General features: G+C 37.8%; 1 protein-coding gene across 1 annotated transcript; it reads left to right on the forward strand.

Annotated features, from left to right (window-relative positions):
* The first annotated feature begins 347 nt into the window (after nt 1–347).
* Nucleotides 348–1,133, forward strand: LOC149165459 (E3 ubiquitin-protein ligase SIRP1-like). The gene has a single exon (XM_089429817.1). It carries the CDS (start codon nt 348–350, stop codon nt 1,131–1,133), a length of 786 nt encoding a protein of 261 aa, XP_089285943.1.
* The last annotated feature ends 17,045 nt before the right edge of the window (nt 1,134–18,178 follow it).

The raw sequence follows: 18,178 nt of genomic DNA on the forward strand, positions 1-18,178 counted from the left end.
ACCGCACCAAAATTTATATAAAATACCGTTTTAAAAAGTATTTAAAAAATTCAACACCCTTTTAGTCAAAAATTTTGAGGAATATAAGTGAATTATTTCTTTCTCGGAAGCATCATTTTTTTATATAATTAAAGAAAAGATTAGATAGTTACGTTTCGTTAGACGGGATGGTCTTCGGGCCGCGGATTGCATTGCGCGGCCGATACGAGAAGCGCATCCCCCTTTCTTTGCCCCCGTTGTGGGCCACGGATTGCATTGCCCCGTTGTGGGCCGATACTATATAAACATACCCTTATTTCCCTCTCTGTACAACAGAGGGTTTTGATATTTCAGAATCTGGTGGCGACATGGCTTCTGCTGCTGTGGTGGGTTCTCTTAGTTATGATTATGATCATTATGAGTACTGGTGCCATCACTGTCACGAATTTGTTGCGCGCACTGTCGTCAGAGGCGATGAAATTACATGCCCCCGCTGTGATGATGGATTCGTCGAAATAATTCGCGCAACGCGCGCTCTGTCGATACAGACTCGACTGTTCGGCGTCGGCGAACCAGAGCAAGACGAGAGGTCGACGGTCATATGGGTTCGGCCCTCGCAGGTTTTCGGCCGCATTGTTGGCGCTAACCCTTTCTCGCCCCCGTACATTGCAGGAGGAAGGGGCGCCATGGGGGGCCATTTCATAGGACCGGGGATTGATTTACCAATCCAGCGGCTTTACACGCAGGATCGCCGCACTGGGTGCGGCACGCCGCCGGCTTCAAAAACTGCAGTCGAAGCCATGCCGGCCGTCACGGTTTCGAATCACCATCTCCCTCTGGTATGTGCCGTCTGCAGAGATGAGGTTGAACTGGGCGAGGTGTTGCGTCAGATGCCATGTCAGCACATGTACCACTCGCGCTGTATTCTGCCGTGGCTGGAATTGCACAGCTCCTGCCCACTCTGCCGCTTCCAGATGCCCGCCGTCGGTGGCCTGGACGTCCGAACAGGGCGGCCAGAGGAGTCCACGTCGGACGGCCGAAACGGAAACAGGAGGTTTTCGCTAAGGGTTTCCCGGTCATTGCGCCGGTTATTTGGTTGTTTTAGTTGTTCAACGGGTATACGTGGACAGAGATCTTCGATTATTGAATCGTGATTATGCCACAGGGCATCCACATCAGCGATTCTGTCGAGACCATATGTGATGGGTTTTGTACCCAATATTTGTTCTTGTTTCGCTCTATTTGTTTTCACAGCTACGAGTTCCAACGGTTTCTATCGTGGGACTCTCGAGATGAGCATGAAACTTTTATTCCCAATTTTTTGGATTATTATTATTTTATTTTAATATTTTAATATATGGAAAAAGCATTTCTCATGTGGGAAGTTGGTTAATTTGGATTTAAGCGAATCTGCCTTGATTCTTGTATGCGTTATATTCGCCCCTAGTTAAACTCTTGGATGTGCATTTATATTTTCCACATTATCTTATATTAAATATTTTCTTGCGAAATATAAAATATTTTATTATTATTATTATAATATTTTAATTAAATTTATTTTATTAAATATAAAATTTTATTTTTTATCTCAATTACTTTTTATAATACTCCTACGGTATCACAAACCAATACAGGCACATAACTACATGAATTTATTTGTAAAATACTATTTCTTTATAATATATCAACTATAATAATATTCAATTTTAAAATTATAAATATTTTTATTACTTGATATATAATCATAATATAATAATAATATTTTTGGGTAATTATGTTGTGTTTTATTTTAATATGGGAGATGCTGTAATGCTTTACATTTTGATTTTGGTTAAAATAAAATAAAATAAAAAAATTTAGTTCATGGTTTTTTTCCATGGTAATCTTAATCGATGGTTATTTTTCATGTTATTCTTAACTAATGTTTTTCCCATGGTATTCTCTGATATCACCTATTTAAAGGCTAATAATTAAACTAATCTAGATCCGTCTTTAACCCTAGAGCTACTTAGAGGGATCAAATCTCAAATCTCTCACTCATGGCTTAGTAGTTCCAGAGTTAAGACATGGGATCAAATCTCAAATCTCTCTCTCAAGGCTTAGTAGTTCCAGAGTTAAGACATGTACCTGATCCATCTCAAGGCGGCTTGGTAGTTCTAGAGTTAGAGTTAAGACAGATCCGGTATAATTTGTAAATCATTTTTGTTTAAATCTCAAGGCAATTGTTTTTTATATTATTGAAATCCATACTTACTTATTTTTTTGAAAACATTTATCTCAAAGCTAGATCTAGGCTCGTGTAATTTGTAAATCATTTTTGTTTAAATTTCAAGGAAACTGTTTTTTATATTTTTGAAACTCATTCTTATTTCTTTTAGAAACCTTTGTTTTAGTGCTTTCGGAAGTTTGGTAATGGAATGGGAAAAAATAATTTTCCTATAGGGAATTTGGAATTTTTTTATAAATTTCAACTTTGGGTTTGTAAAAACAAATTTCTTATATAATTTTTTTAATATTATTAAATTAAATATAAATATTTGTCTGGGAATGTTGGTTGCAAACGCATTGGTATTATCATTATCGTTCTTCTTCTTTTTGCAAGGACTTTGCATTGCTATTATCTTCCTCTTCTCCTTTATGTTGATGATATCGTTCTTCTTCTTCTTGCAAGGATTTTGTTGCTTGCAAGGACTTTGCATTGAGCTCACTGGTATTATCATTACTCTTCTCCTTTATGTTGATGATATCGTTCTTCTTGTAAGGAGCCATGATGACCTAGACAAGAAACTTAAGACTCTTCATGTCTATTGCTCCAAGATGGGTATGACAATTAATACTGACAAGACTAAAGTCATGATCATTAAATCCAAAAAGATCACCCATGGTAGTTTCGTCTATGATAACCATTGTCTTGAGTAGGTTTCTTATAAATATTTGGGTATTGACTTTCCTCATTAACTCAACTGGAATTATAGCATCGAGAAAAAAATTATTGGAGGTTGGAAAGCTTATTATGAGCTTGAAAACAATTGTAAGTCAACCGATCTTTACATTTGGAGTAAAAAACGGTTCCACTTTGAGACTCTTGTCACCCTTGTTATCTTATATGAATGTGAAGTTTGGGGGTGTAGTATATCTAAGGAGTCGTGGAAAAAGATTGAGATGATACAAAAGAAATTCATAACCTATAACCTCAAGATCAAGGGAAATACTCCATATCCTATCCTCTTGATCAGAGTTGGTTTGTACCCCATTGAAAGTGAAGCTATGTTTAGATATCTAATGTATAATAAGAAGCTTCACAATATGGAATCCAAGAGGCTCCCAAAAATTGGTTCTAACTTTAGTCAAAACCCCCACATGTGCCTCAAGCGCGGGTGGCATTAGGATGATCAGTCTTGGCTCAACCTTTGGGGGATTAAGGATGAGATCATCATTGGAAGCAAGGACAATATCAACTATAATATTACCTCTAGTTTTAAGGAAAAGATGTGGGATGCTAAGGAGCCAGAGGGTAAAAGGAAACTAATGTACTATAAGGAGGTGATCAACCCTATTAGTGTCAGTGTCTTCACACTGCCATCAGTGATCAAAATCTACTCTTTTGAATCTCATGGTAGGAGTCCCATACTACTGAGTCATTCCATTAGGTCACGGATCTACTGATGGTAGGGTTTACTTTAGTTTTTCCCTCATGATAAGTACTTGCTGATCTTCTTTCATACCTTTTAGTCATGATTCATGTTCATTTTGCAGTCCATTTCATCAATTAAATAGGGCTTTTCTCTTATTAGGTCTTAGGGTTTCCTCCATGGTCAAATTCAGTGATTATATGTTAATAAAGGTCAACAAGCACATGAGGAGGTCAATAATCATTGTTTAAATCATAATTCATCAGTTAAGAAGTTGAATGTAGTTCTCACCTCAAAACTTGTTTTGAGATGAAAACATAGTATTATATTTTTTATATTTCATCACGATGTAATTTTATTGTTTCTATATGTAATATTTGTTCCCAAGCTCCTCCTAAAACTTGTGATGCTGCCAAGTACCTGCCACTGAAAAATCAAGTGATTCTGAGCATCAGTCCACTTGCCATGTAAAAAGAAACAAACATGAAAAACAGAGCTTTGTAAAAGACAATTAAACATTATAAAAGTGGGTTTCCATAAACAAAAAATAAAAAAGGTGAAGCTATATAAAGCCATCCTCCTATTTTTCATCCCATTGTGTTATTGTTGAAGATCAAAGTGCCATAAGGAGATCAAAGGTCGAGTTTCAAGTGTCATTGAGAAAATACAGTGAAGTTGTTGCGTTTTTTCAAGATTTTGGCCAGCGTTATGCTTCTGAGGAAGGTGTTGCGCTTTCAAGGTGGCGTTGCGCTTCTAGCAGCATTTCCCAGTGCAAAAATACACGGGCGTTGCGCTTACAGGTCGACGCTCTGCTCCTATAGGTGGCACTGTGCTTTGCCCAGCAAAGCCTCAAATCACTCCAAATCACCAAATTCACCTCAAATAATCCAATTTTACTCTCTTGCAAGTGAGTATATCAATCATCTCTTATGGATTAGGGTTTTACTTGTCAAGTTTTGGTGTTTTTCACTCCCAAATTCAAAACCCTAGTTTTCCTCACTCCACTAGTGTTTTCCTAACTTATCCATTTTCTATTGTTCCCTAAACTCCATTCCCACATACAATTTTCCCTAAATCCCATTCCCACATACAATTTCCCAAACCCTGCACTTTCTCCCCTACTCACATCCCTAAACCCTATTCACACATACCTTTTCACACTCCCTCCTCCATACATTGCCCATTCCATTCCTCCACCCTATTTCCACACTGTTATCCACAATTATCCATATACAACCACATTGTTCAAAACCAAACAAAAACAATGGAAAGAGATAGTGACTATGAGTATGAGGAAGAAACATTTAGTGACAACTCCTGGGAGAGAAACATACAACAAAGGAAGCCTCATAAAGGAGGAAAAATCATCAGAGAGGAGCCCACTAGTTTGACAGAGTTACAGGCTTGTTCACTTGAAGTTTCTTGTTTTAGACACTTGGCATGTTTTGAATTTTGTGAAATGGTGGAAAGATTATAGTTTCACCATAAATTGGCCAAACTATTTGTGACTCATTTGCATAACAATGAGGTGACACTTGCCAGAGTAACCTTCACTATTTCATCAGCTGTCATTTCAGAGGCCACTAGAATTCCTAATGTGGGTGAAAAAAGGTGCAAGGGTCATGATCTTGATGAGCATTACTATGAGCCTTACATCAAGGCTAAATACAAAAATCTAGTGAAGAAGTTATTCCCCTTTAAATTTTTGGAAAACAGGTATGTGCCTTTGATGAGGATTATTATCAAGTACTTTACTTGTGAAGGTAGGTTCTCCCGATTGTATGCCTATCATATTAGACTCCTCATGCATTTCACTAGAGTAAAGATGTTGAATCTCCCTTACTTCATGTTTAGAAACATTGAGAAAATGGCACATATTGTACAGAGGAAATCATACCCCCAACAGTTGAACAACATATACCATTACTCTTTGATTAAAATCATTGTTCTACACTAGCTTAGCCTTCTTAACATTGCATGGGAGAGTTTCTTTGCTCATGAGATGTTCAAAGGTCCACAGATCCCTTTACCAGTGCATCAAGAAGAAGGTGGGCCTTCTAACCATGGAGAAACAAGGGAAGAGGCCAAGGAAACCAAAATTGCTGAGGTGCCAGTGTATGTAACATATCAGAGAGGCATAAGGAGACCTTTTGCAACTTCTAGGCAAGTGCTTGCTCCATAAGGTGTGGAAGGGGCCTTGCCTTCGTCATCAATTCATAGGCAAATGTTTGCTCCATAAGGTGTGGAAGGGGCTTTGCCTTCATCATCAACAAAACAGGTACAGGTTGAGCAGTTGAGCAAAGGTAAGGAAAAAGTGCAGGAGGAAGATCTTGGTGATGAGAAGGAAAGAGATTTTGATCTTATTGAGCATGAGGAGCCACAACAACACTTTACTCATCATGGAGTTGACATCATTGACTTGGAAGCTCAGGATGAAGAAACTGTCAAGGACATCATCATTCAAGAGAGAGAAGCTGAAATACAATCCTTGGTGAATAACTTAGAGAGAGCCAAGTTCATCATCAGATATTTAGAGTAGGAAAACAAACAATTGAGTGACAAGCAAGTCCTCATGGAGCTGCAAGTGATCAAAGAAAACAGGCAAAAGGCCAAAGAGGCTCATATCAAGTTGACTCCTATTGAGCAAGAGATTGAGAATGATAGGGAAACATGGCTTGAGAGGGTCAACATACATCTCAAAGGGCTGATTGAGAAGGCCAAGAGGGATAAGAAGATGCTTCGCCACATGGCCTACCATTACATGACCCACAACAAAATCTGTAACATGAGGATCAAGAAGCTTAAAGCTAGGTTGAGGAAGGATTTAAAAAGAAAAAAGGAGCAAGATAAGTTGAAAATGTTAGTTGAAGCCTCATTAGCCCATCAAAGCAACTGATGGTGGTGTCCCATGACAAATCTTGGCAAGTTTTGAAGAATTTTTTGTTTTTTTCAAATTTTGAAATTTTCAACACAAGAAACTGGCCGGTGGCGCTGCGCTTTTCCCTGGAGCATCAGATGAACAAAAGCTTTGCATATTTAGATTCAGAAGGATGAGAACGTGCACCCTGGAAATTTTCAAAAGTTTTGAAGCAAATCTGGGTCACCAAAAGGTCCAAAAACTATCAAAAAATGACCTTTATGCCTCATTTTGGACACACAAAAGCAGTCTTGGGAGATTCAATTTTTGAGGGGGAAACTGACCTCCAAATTAAAAAATGAAAGTTGTTCCAGAAACTAGACTTGAAGATATTTCTAATGAGCTCTCTTGGGATCAATTTTGTTAAGGGGAAGGCCTCTAAAAGCAGGTGGAAAGTGGCACTACGCTTTTGACCAATGGCGGTGCGCTTTTGACCAGTTTGTCCAGAAATCCAAAATTTCGCCTGTTTTCACTATGGATTCACTTTTTTTCTCCTCATGGTTGTTACCATGATGTAATTATCATGGTAAAATAGTGTTAGAGGGTAGATTCATTAGTTCGATGTGGTTTTGAGGCTAATGAATCAATTTCCATGCTTATAGAGGCAAGTAGTTTGACTATCTATATTCCTGGTCCATTTTTGGAAATGGTTGTAACATCCCCTCTTCTTATTGATTCGACCCCTAATGGTCACGATGAGTGGTTTGGTTGTCTATATTATGTATTTTCTTCCTCATTTACAAGGGTTGGATATACTTGGATGCTCTGAACAATATTGTACATCATTTGTAAGAATTTTGGCAAGGAAATTAATAGGAGTTGCAACTATTTTTATGGCATACTTGTAGTATGGTGTTTTTGCATAGTTTCTTCTCCTATTTTCAGTTTTTCACATGTTTTATGTATTCCACAATCTAATTCATTACTTCTAGCTAAATGATATCAAGATAGATAGGTATAATTCATTGTTTACAGTGCTCTTCCTTGGGAAGCCATTCAATATTCTACGTTTTCTATTGTTTGAGAAGGATACATGATATTTACATGCCCTCCTCAGTTTCTCACCAATCTTAGACCTCTCACCTCACTCAATTTCAAGTGTAAAAGCCTATACCTACCTTGCCCCATAGAACACCCTGTACTCTGACCTAATTTCCCAGACCCAAATTGCCTAGCTCCATCTGATCCAGTACAAAAACCAACAAATTCAATCAAAATCCCCTGAGCTACTATAACTAACCTAAAATCCCATATGATCCAGTCACTTTGACTGAGATCTATAAAGGAGAGAGCCCTCTCCCGACCTGGTAGGGCTAGCTACCAAGTTAAGCTTGGTTTGTGGTTATCCTAGGATTGCCTCCTTTCAGCTTGAGGTCAATCTAGGCTCTAACATAGTGGCGACCATACTGGGGAAGAAAATATCATTATACCCCAGTAATACTAAGAAGTTTTGAAATTTGGATGATAAGTTTAGAATTCATTAGGTTGAAAAGTGGAAAGTTGTAAAGAAATATAAAAATCTTGAGAACTCTGAACACACTAGCTTCAAGAAGATACACAAGGTCCAATCATGATCCGGATCCTCCTCCTGTATTTGAAAATCCTAATCTCATTCCACGGATACTCAGACAAGAAAGTTCACCAAGTCCTAGACCTATTTTTAGATCTCATTCATGCCCTATTGAGTGGTTGTTCCTTGAAGATCTCCCTTTTGATGAGTATTTTGGTGTCTCTCTGTTTAGAACCACATCGGATAGTGAACTGCTGGACATTGTCCTATATCCAGAATTCACCAGAGAACTTGAAATCTAACGGGCCAACTTGTTAAGTAACCGAAAGCTTCAGAATTCCCCTCAGTCATCCCTCACCACTGATAGACTCCCTAAACTCTCTAAAATAGCCTCAACATCTTTTAGCTCACCATCATTTCCCCATACTTCTAAAAATCATCCCTCATTAGCCTATCACTACCCCTCAAATACCCATCACCTCTATTACATCAACTTCCCTTGTTATCCCAAATCCTCCAATTACCTAAACACCAGTTTCAAATCCACCTCGAGTCATGGCTGCCAGATATGCACCCCTCGTTTTGCCTCAGAATCTGGATGATATGCCCGTTGATTACCAAAGTAAGATACCTCTTTTCGATGCCACTCAAAGTATTACAATGCAGAAACATGTTGACAGGATGAATGACTTCTTTGACCTTCATGAGGTAGATGCAGAAAATGTGTCCATGAGATTATTTGTACAGAGTTTTAGAGGCGAGGTTCAAAACTAGTTTAGATTATTACCAGCGGCCTCTATCAATACTTCACCAGTTATGCATAGACAATTCCTAGACCAGTGGGAGGTAAAGAAGAACCCGCTCCAAATTCTATCTGAGTATGAAAATATCAAAAGGAATGTGGGTGAAAGTGTGCAAGATTACTGTGTAAGTAGTGCCGGGTTAGGACAAGAATTCTAGGCAGAGGCAGTGGAGACTACATGTTACCTGGTCAATAGATCACCTTCATCATCATTGGAATATAAGACTCCACAAGAGGTATGGACTCGTAAGAAACATTCTCTTTCACATCTGAGGGTATTTGGATGTGATGCATATGTACATGTTCCAAAGGAGAAAAGAACCAAGTTGGATAATAAATCTAGAAAGTGCATCTTTATTGCGTATAAGGATGGTTTAAAGGGTTATAGGCTTTGGAACCTATTAACAAGGAAGGTTGTGTATAGCCAAGATGTGGTGTTCAGAGAGGTGAAAGATGTTATTAAACATGAAGTCCAACCAAAGGAACCTGAGAAGATAAAGTTTGAACTAAAGGAGGAAGAATCAAACTCTACAACAGAGGAGGAATCAGAAGATGAAGAGCCACAAACTCCAGGTGTGAGAAGATCAGCTCAAGAAAGAAGGTAGCTAGAAAGGTATATTCAATCTTCTTTTTGTTCAAATTTTTCTTTATCTATTACTGATGATAATCCCAGAACTGTGAAGGAAGTAGTAGATTTAGAGGATGGAAAACTCTAGAAAGAGGCCATGGTTGATGAAATGGCATCTTTGCACAAAAATGAGGCTTGGGATCTAGTGTAGTTGTCGGCTAGAAGGAAACCCATTGGCAACAAATGGGTGTTCAAGAAGAAGACAAATGCAGAAGGAAATGTGGAGAAATACAAAGCTCGGTTGGTAGCAAAAGGTTATTCCCAGGTGTCGGGAATTGATTTTGGTGATATTTTTTCTCCTGTTTCCAAGGTAACTTCTATTAGATTACTTTTATTTGTTGTTGCTACTTTTTATTTTGAGGTAGAACAGATGGATGTGAAGATAACATTTCTTCACGAGGATCTAGAAGATGAAATCTACATGAAGCAACTTGAAGTTTTTGCGGTGAAGGGTAAGAAAGAATTGGTATGCAAGTTAAACAAGTCCTTGTATGGGTTAAAACAGTCACCAAGGAGGGGGTATCAGAAATTTGATACATTTATACAGGGACTTGGCTTCACTAGAAGTAAAGAAGATCACTGTGTGTATTTTAAATTAATTGGTGACCGTGTTATTTATCTAGTCTTGTATGTGGATGATATGTTGCTAGTTGGAAATGAAAAAGAAATTATCCAGGATTTGAAGACCCATTTGTCATCCAAATTCGACATGAAAGATCTTGGTGCTGCAAACTATATTTTGGGCATGGAAATTAAAAGAGATTGGACAAAGAGGAAGCTCTGGTTAAACCAAAGGAAGTATGTTGAGATAATATTGCAGAGGTTTAATATGCAGGATAGTAAACCAATGAAGGTTCCTATTCTTGTAGGTGTAAAGTTATCTGCTGAATACTGTCCCGAGACATAAGAAAAGGAAGAGGACATGTCCCATGTTCCATATACAAGTGCAGTCGGTAGCTTGATGTATGCGATGGTCTATACTAGACTAGACATTGCACATGCAGTGGGAGCATTGAGTAGGTTTATGTCAAAACCATTGAAGGAGCACAAGGCATCAATGAAGCAGTCTTTTAGGTATTTGCGTGGAACTAGTGATTATGGTTTGTGCTACCAAGGAAGAACAATATTGGATAGAGTGTTGGATATTCATGGCTTTTTTGATGGACACTGGGCTAGAGATCTGGATCAAGGAAGATCTACAAGTGGGTATGTGTTTAACCTACTTGGAGGTGTTGTTAGTTGGATGAGTAAGAAACAATCTATAGTGGCACTATCAACTATAGAGGTAGAATACATGGCATCCACTCATGCAAGCAAGGAAGCAGTTTGGTTGCAAAGATTGTGTTCAAGTATGGGGTTAGTACAGGGAGTTATAAGGTTACACTGTGACAACCAAAGTGCAATTTTCTTGGCAAAGAACCCTACATATCATTCAAAGACAAAGCACATTGATGTTTAGTATCACTTTGTGAGGGATATGATAGAAGACAAAAAGGTGTTGGTGGTAAAGGTGGACACTTTGAGGAATACTGCAGATGCATTGAAAAATCTATGAGCTCTAAGAAGTTCTCTTGGTGTAGAGAAACAATGGGCATTGCAGGGCTAGATAAATGACTAATCTCTCTTGTGGCGCCCTGCAGAAAGAAAACAACAAGTGAGAGAATGTTGGGTTGTGTTATATTCTTTCCATTACTAGCCCACTTAGTTAACAAGGGGTTAGAAGGGGGGTCACTAGGGGTTTGAGGGGTGCAAATAACCCCACTCTATGGGGTCTGAGGTAGTTCCTAGGAAAATTTTGTTTTTGGACCCTATATTAGGTTGGGCAGACTTACCTATGGTTTTGTGCATGATTTTTTGCACATGGTTTTTGACGCAATGGTTTTCGGTCCATGGTATTGGATGCTTCGACATGTATAAATATGTATTATAACATTCAAAGGAACATAATGAAAAATCAATCTAGTAGTCCCGGTTTTGGGATCCGGGGGAAAATATCTGTGTATACATGTTTTATGTGTTATGCTCTCGCATTGTTTATTTTTTGTGTTTTAGAATTCATATGCAGGTAATTTATATATGGGGTTAAAACCTGCAACCTATTACAATTTCATGATCAACCTCCTGTAATAACCTGCTAATCCCATGAATGATCTGATCTCATCCACATTTCTAAGAGTTGCCCATTCCATGATAACTCTTCTCTATACTAGATCCAGTACTATGCCTTCGTTAGAAACAACATGTCACAAGTAATGTACCTCTATCTGAAAGAAGTTGCACTTACTAAGATTGGTATACAACTAATTCTTCCTCAGTAGTCTCAATACTATTTCTAATTTTCCGACATGTTCTTCCTCACTCTTAGAATACATCAATATATCATCAATGAATACAATCACAAACTTGCCTAGATAAGGACATAACACATTGTTCATCAAACACATGAAAGTAGTTGGAGAATTAGTGAAAACAAAAGGAACTATAACAGAACCATAATGCCCATACCTCATTCAAAAAGAAGTCTTGTAGATGTCCTCTTCTTTGATGTGTATATAATGATATCCTGATCTCAAATCAATCTTTGAGAACACTGCTACTCCCTTCCACTTATCAAACAAATTGTCAATCTGCAGAAAATGGTACCTCTTCTTAATCGTCACCTTGTTCAACTTCCTATAATCAATACACAAATTAAGAGTGTCATCCTTCTTCTTCATAAAAAATATTGGTGCACCCCAAGGTGATACACTTGGCCTAATGTATCACTTATCAAGCATTTCCTTGAATTGCAACTTCAGTTCCACTAGCTCTGGAGTGATCATCGTGTAAGGTACCTTTAATGTTGTTGTTTCCCCTGGTACTAACTCAATAGAAAATTTCAATTCCCTGTGAGGTGTAAATTCTAAAATATCTATTGGAAATACATCCTAAAACTACTGCAAAACTGGATACCTATTTAAGACTTCTAAATCCTCAACATCCTTACCTTTATCATTGGAAATATGCACTATGGACAATACATACCATTTCTATGATTGCACTTTTCCTGCATAGTTGTAACCATTCTAACTAATTTCATCTTCTTCTTACACTGCAAGATTCTATTTCCTCCATTATCATCCAAGCACTCAATATCATTTTCATAACAATCCACCTTAGTCATATGAAGGTACAACCAATCCATACCTAGAAGCATATTATATGAACCCAATGGAATCACAATTAGATGCATTGATGTAGGCATATCATTCAACACAAATGCACAAGCTCTTACCCAATGATGAGCTCTTTTCTTAGTACATGTAGCCAACTACACCAACCAAGGCTCTTCATGCACTTATTTTATCAAACCACAGTTATTGACCACATCAGGATTAACATAACTATAATTATATCCAGGGTCATCAAAATAGAAACAACTTGATTACAAAGCTTACCTTCCATCTCAATAATAGATGCCTAGTGATCTGCCTACTTTGTATCCAATGTTGCATAGGTCCAAGGAATTATTTGTCCCACATCCCCAACTATCTGCACCTCCTAAGTACTATATATATGATTCCTACCTCCCTAATACAATATAAAAATTTTCTTGAGATGCTCCTTGCCACATATCCAACACTGCAATTGTCTCCTACCATCACCTATATTTTGTTGCTCTACAAAATAAGGTCCATGTCCCTTCTCTACTGCATTAAACTTCTTATAAGGAACAAAATTCTCTTTCGCACCTACATCTTGAGGTCTTGTTCTCTTTGGTATCCATTTACCTTTATTCTTTTCATTCCCTTTCCAACCCTACTTAGACTATGTCTTACGCTTCGATTTCTCATAGTAGTATCTCAACTTCCCAATGAATTCTTATAGTGATTGAGGCTCATCATACTCAATTTGATCCTTGAATGCTATTGGAAATGCACTAATAAATCTTTGAAATTTATTTTTCTCATCCTGAAGATATGGCACATACCTCAACAACTCTAGGAACTTAGTCGTGTACTCCTCATCTATCATTGATACCATCTTTAGCTCATATATCTCCTTGGATTTTTCATCATATTATCTTTATGGAAAAGTACTTCCTAAAAAGTATCTTGAATTCATGCCAACTCAGCTCCTCTATCTTTATGTCTCTAACACACTTAACATATTCCCACCAGATGTCTGCTTTCCCTTTGAGACTAAAAATATCTATCTAGGCATTCATATTATCTATATAGTCATGCAGTTCAAAGAATTTATTCATCCCAAGTAACCATGCCTTTGCATCTTCAATTTTCTTAAGCTCTCCATCTGAAAGGATGATAACAATGATGACCATGGTACCTATTTAAAACAGAACTAGAGTTGAATCCATATCCACTGCTTCTCCTATCAGGTGTATCCAAGAAATTTCCATCTCTGACCATGTCATCTCTGTTTGACCTATGCCTGCCATGAGACCTAATACCATATCCCCTATTATTCCTATCCTCCTATCCATAACTAATATGTGGTTATCCATATCATTGCAAGTTTGAAAATCTCTAAAGGATGACTAGATTGACCTCTGTTTGTTTCTCATGTGCCTTGGAAAGTTTTTCCTATGATTGAATGATCTTGTCATTATCTACGTTGCAACTTTTAATTTCTTCTTTCAAACTTCTCAACGTGTCTGCTATGTCTGGAGAGTACCCCTCTCTTGGATGCTCATCTAATATGTAAGGAGAGTCTCGTGAACTATAATACGCCATTTTGTGAGTCGTCTTTGATCTTTTTCTTCCTTCAAACATACCATGTCAGATAAACCAAATACAAACATAGTCCACATACCTCAGTTAAGTTCAGGGGATATTATCTCATATGCAAAATCATTCAAGATTAGCCCTACATGTATATCCATAATCATATCAACATACTAACATCATGCATGATAATATAAACTGCATACAATGAACTCATGCACGACAACCATAACCATGACAACGAATGCATAATAATCATATAGAAATTCACATACATGTATGAAAAACACATTCCACCCATTCAATCCAAGTATTGAACCATGATCTGATACCATCCTGTAACCCCCCTTCACACATTTACCCACTTTCATTGGCCTACCAGGGTAAACACGAGTTGAGGGCTACTATGACATGACCCGAATTCCTAGATCACATTAAGTAAGTGGGATAGAAAAATGACAACAAATTGACAACTCAAGACCTCGTATAAGAGCCACGAGAATGTCAACAGCTAAGAAACCATCCTAGGTGGTCAAGCCTTAAGTTGGACCCCTCCCTCTTTGTCGTAGGCCCTCAACCACTCCCACAAAAATGATTCCATGCACTTGGAAGCCTCTAACCTCATGCACAAGTCTGCATCCATGCAGTTTGTTGTAGCTATTTTATTTTTGATAAGTTACACATTAGATGAAAAAATCAAAATTCCATAGGGAAAATGATAAGTTAGGATATGGACCAAAAACCAACATGGAAAATAAAAAAATGTTAGGATTTTTTATTATTTCAAGTCCATATCATAAAAAATGATAGGGTAGTTGCTCTAAAAAAGGAAGGAAATGGAAAAAATGTTAGATAAGCAATAAAAAAGAAAAATATTTTCTTTAGAAAATAAAATTAAGATTTCTAAGTTTAAACACACGTTTGAAATTAATTTTTTACATTAAGCAGTGCTTAAAATCCTTAATCAGGGTTTAATTATTGTTTAAGAGCTTGACCACTTTGCTAATAAACATGATTTGGTCATACAAGCATAAACGAGAGAATGTCATGTCAAGCGCTGATAACCACCAAACATCTTTCGACAGATATCATTCACTCTGCTCGGATCAATGGCGGAGGAATCTTTTTGTCCCCCCTTCGGTCGTTTCCTGTTAACATGAGGGAGGGGGTCTGAAAAGCAGTTTTAGTGGCTGCCATTTTCTGCAATGTGGCACTCCCTCAGTGTTTGAGCCTCCAAATCTTGAAACCATAAACCATTGCACCCCCCACCCCCCCCCCCAACGCGCCCCCCCCGGGAATCCGCTAACGGTTTTCCTCTTTCCAACCATTGACTTTTTTCCATGCCATATCATCCACCCATTATCTCTCACCCATTCACAGCCCTTGATGTCACTAGTCCGTTATCTCTCATCCATTCAAGAATTTCCATGTTCCAAAGCCATTACCCATACGCGCCTATACTATTTCCACCCTAAATTAACAATTTAATCTCTCGTTAGACATTAATTTTCACTCCTCTACAAATTAATTGCCTATGGTTAGATTTAAATGGGCCAATTAGGTCCGATTTCATTTATAAATGCCCCATGGCTCTACATTTTACCACTTTTTTTCTTCTTTACTATCACCTAAATCCATTTTCACGCTCTATGTATTTTACCCTCTCATCCGTCTTTTAATTGAAACAGTTTCCAAATCCCTCACTTGCAGAAATATGGCTCCTAAAGCTAAAGCACAAAAGATTGTAAAACAAGGGAATCCCTCTACAGTCTCGATTGATTTGGATCATATACCCCTTGTAGACTCCCTTTTTAAGATCACTGACTGTGAATGTGAATTCGATTTTCATGAATTGTATTCATGGTTAAAACAGAAATATACTGATAAAGAGGACCCCATTCGCTTCTGGGAGACACTTTTTCCATTATACTCTTTTCCAAAAACTCATCAATTCCCTGATTTGATCACTTGGTGTCAAGCCAGGTATGATCCTGTGCAAAGAACAATGATGACTCAGGATGGAAAAATCTTGATCACCATTATTGCTTAGAGCATAAACCAAATGCTAATGATACCTCCATCTGACTCCCTCAACCATTTCTCACTAGCATCTCTCATGGACCTTTACAATAAACTTACCTTCCCACAGAGAGCCCTTATCTTTGAACTTTTTCTACTAGAAGATGTTGAATTACCCAAGAGAAACCCACCATATTCATCTTCTATGTTCCCTGAAGCCACTAGACATATCATCTCCCTACTATCATACCTCCTAGGCTATGAAAATGACCAATATGTTGATGAATCCATCCTTGGATTCTTTTCCATTTTTAGCAAAGAATATCAACCTGCTTTCATGTATAATTATAGCCAATTTCTGGCTGATAATATACATGAACAATTTATGAATTTGACCACACAGGGAGTTTTTAGATACATCTCATTCATAATCCATTTAATTTTGTTTCAACAGGGATATTTATTGCCCATTCAATTTTTTAGGAAAGATGAGCAGGGAGTGAATCAATCAGTGATTCACTGGACAGAGTTAGTAAAAGTAGGATCATCAAAGTTTACATTTTCTCAGTTCATAGATTCTTTTGTACATCCAGTTCTTCAATTTATCAATAGACAGGCAGAGCCCAAAATTGGAGAAGAGATCAAGAAGACATTGCACCTATCAGAACAGATCAAGACTACTGACTGGTATTTGTACCAGAATTACACTAGGATTAGAATATATGGTAGTGAGTTGGCTCCATACAAACTACCTAAGTATGTGCCAATGAGGAAATTCCCACTAGAATACATCAGGCAACTGAGAAATATGGATGAAGTCCATTTTGTCTAAAGAAAAAATAAGTCACGGTTCAAACTCAAAAGCCAAGGTGGGGAAATTCATTTGTAACACTAGGTCTACAAGTATAGAGGTAGAAAAATTATTGAAGAGAATGAAGCTCCAACCAAGCTTCACTTGGTCTTGTAATCCATTTGGGATCATTTCAGCCCTAACAGTTCAATTGAAGGAAACACCTTACAACTATAGAAATTCTGACTGTAGATTAACCTGATAATGAAATATAACTAAAGAAAAATACTTTAATCTACTTCTACAATCAAACTTGCAGAAGCTTAATATATTTGAGCAAGATCAAGCTGAACACATATAGCCAAAAGAAGAATCAATACACATGAAACACAGAAGAATACTCTGGGGAAAGCCTCAGCTAAAAACTCCGCTATCTGTATTATCATACAAGGTGGAAATATCTCAGAATTAAAAAAAGCCTTAGCTCTCACAGCTAGCTAGCTCTCAATACAATCCTCTTGGATGCTCACAGGCAAATAAGGCTTCTAAAAAACCTTCTCCTCTACTGTCCAAGCCTCCTATTTCCTTGCGCAGTTTCTGTTGGGTGATCGTACTGTTACCCAATGTAATGCTGATCACTCATGCTGATCTCACACCCTATAAAACTGCACAATCCTCAAGGAACCTCTGCCTTGACTGCATGGATGATTTTCCTTTATAGGAAAACACATGCAACTAATAGTGTTGTTGGGAAAAGTATCCAATACGGAATGACCCTATCCCACTCTAAGGGTGATAGTACCTCAACAACAACTGAATGCAAAGCTATTCAAGATTACTTCTTTATGAGATGAGAGGGAGAAGAGAAAGGGGATCCACTAACCGTTATCTTCCGCTAATGGTTGATCCAATCTTCCCTCTTTGCTGCTTGCTCCTAGCTCCTTGCTCTTTCACCGGCCCAGCTACACAAAGATCCTGTAAAAGCACAAGAAGAGGAAACTACAAGAAGCATACATCCATAATCGATTCAGGGATTAGAATAAATCAAATATACAAGCATCAATTCACCAATGAGACACATGCATATAGAAGAACCTCAAATACTTTATTAATGGAAGAAGTAAAGTTCTGAGAGTGTTACAACCATAGTAGGCCCAATCCAGCAACACCTCCCAAC

This window comes from Pinus tabuliformis, chromosome 5_1 (assembly GCF_031772625.1).
Source record: "Pinus tabuliformis cultivar Carrire ecotype Pingquan chromosome 5_1, CPIR1, whole genome shotgun sequence".
In the NCBI taxonomy this organism is placed as follows: domain Eukaryota; kingdom Viridiplantae; phylum Streptophyta; class Pinopsida; order Pinales; family Pinaceae; genus Pinus; species Pinus tabuliformis.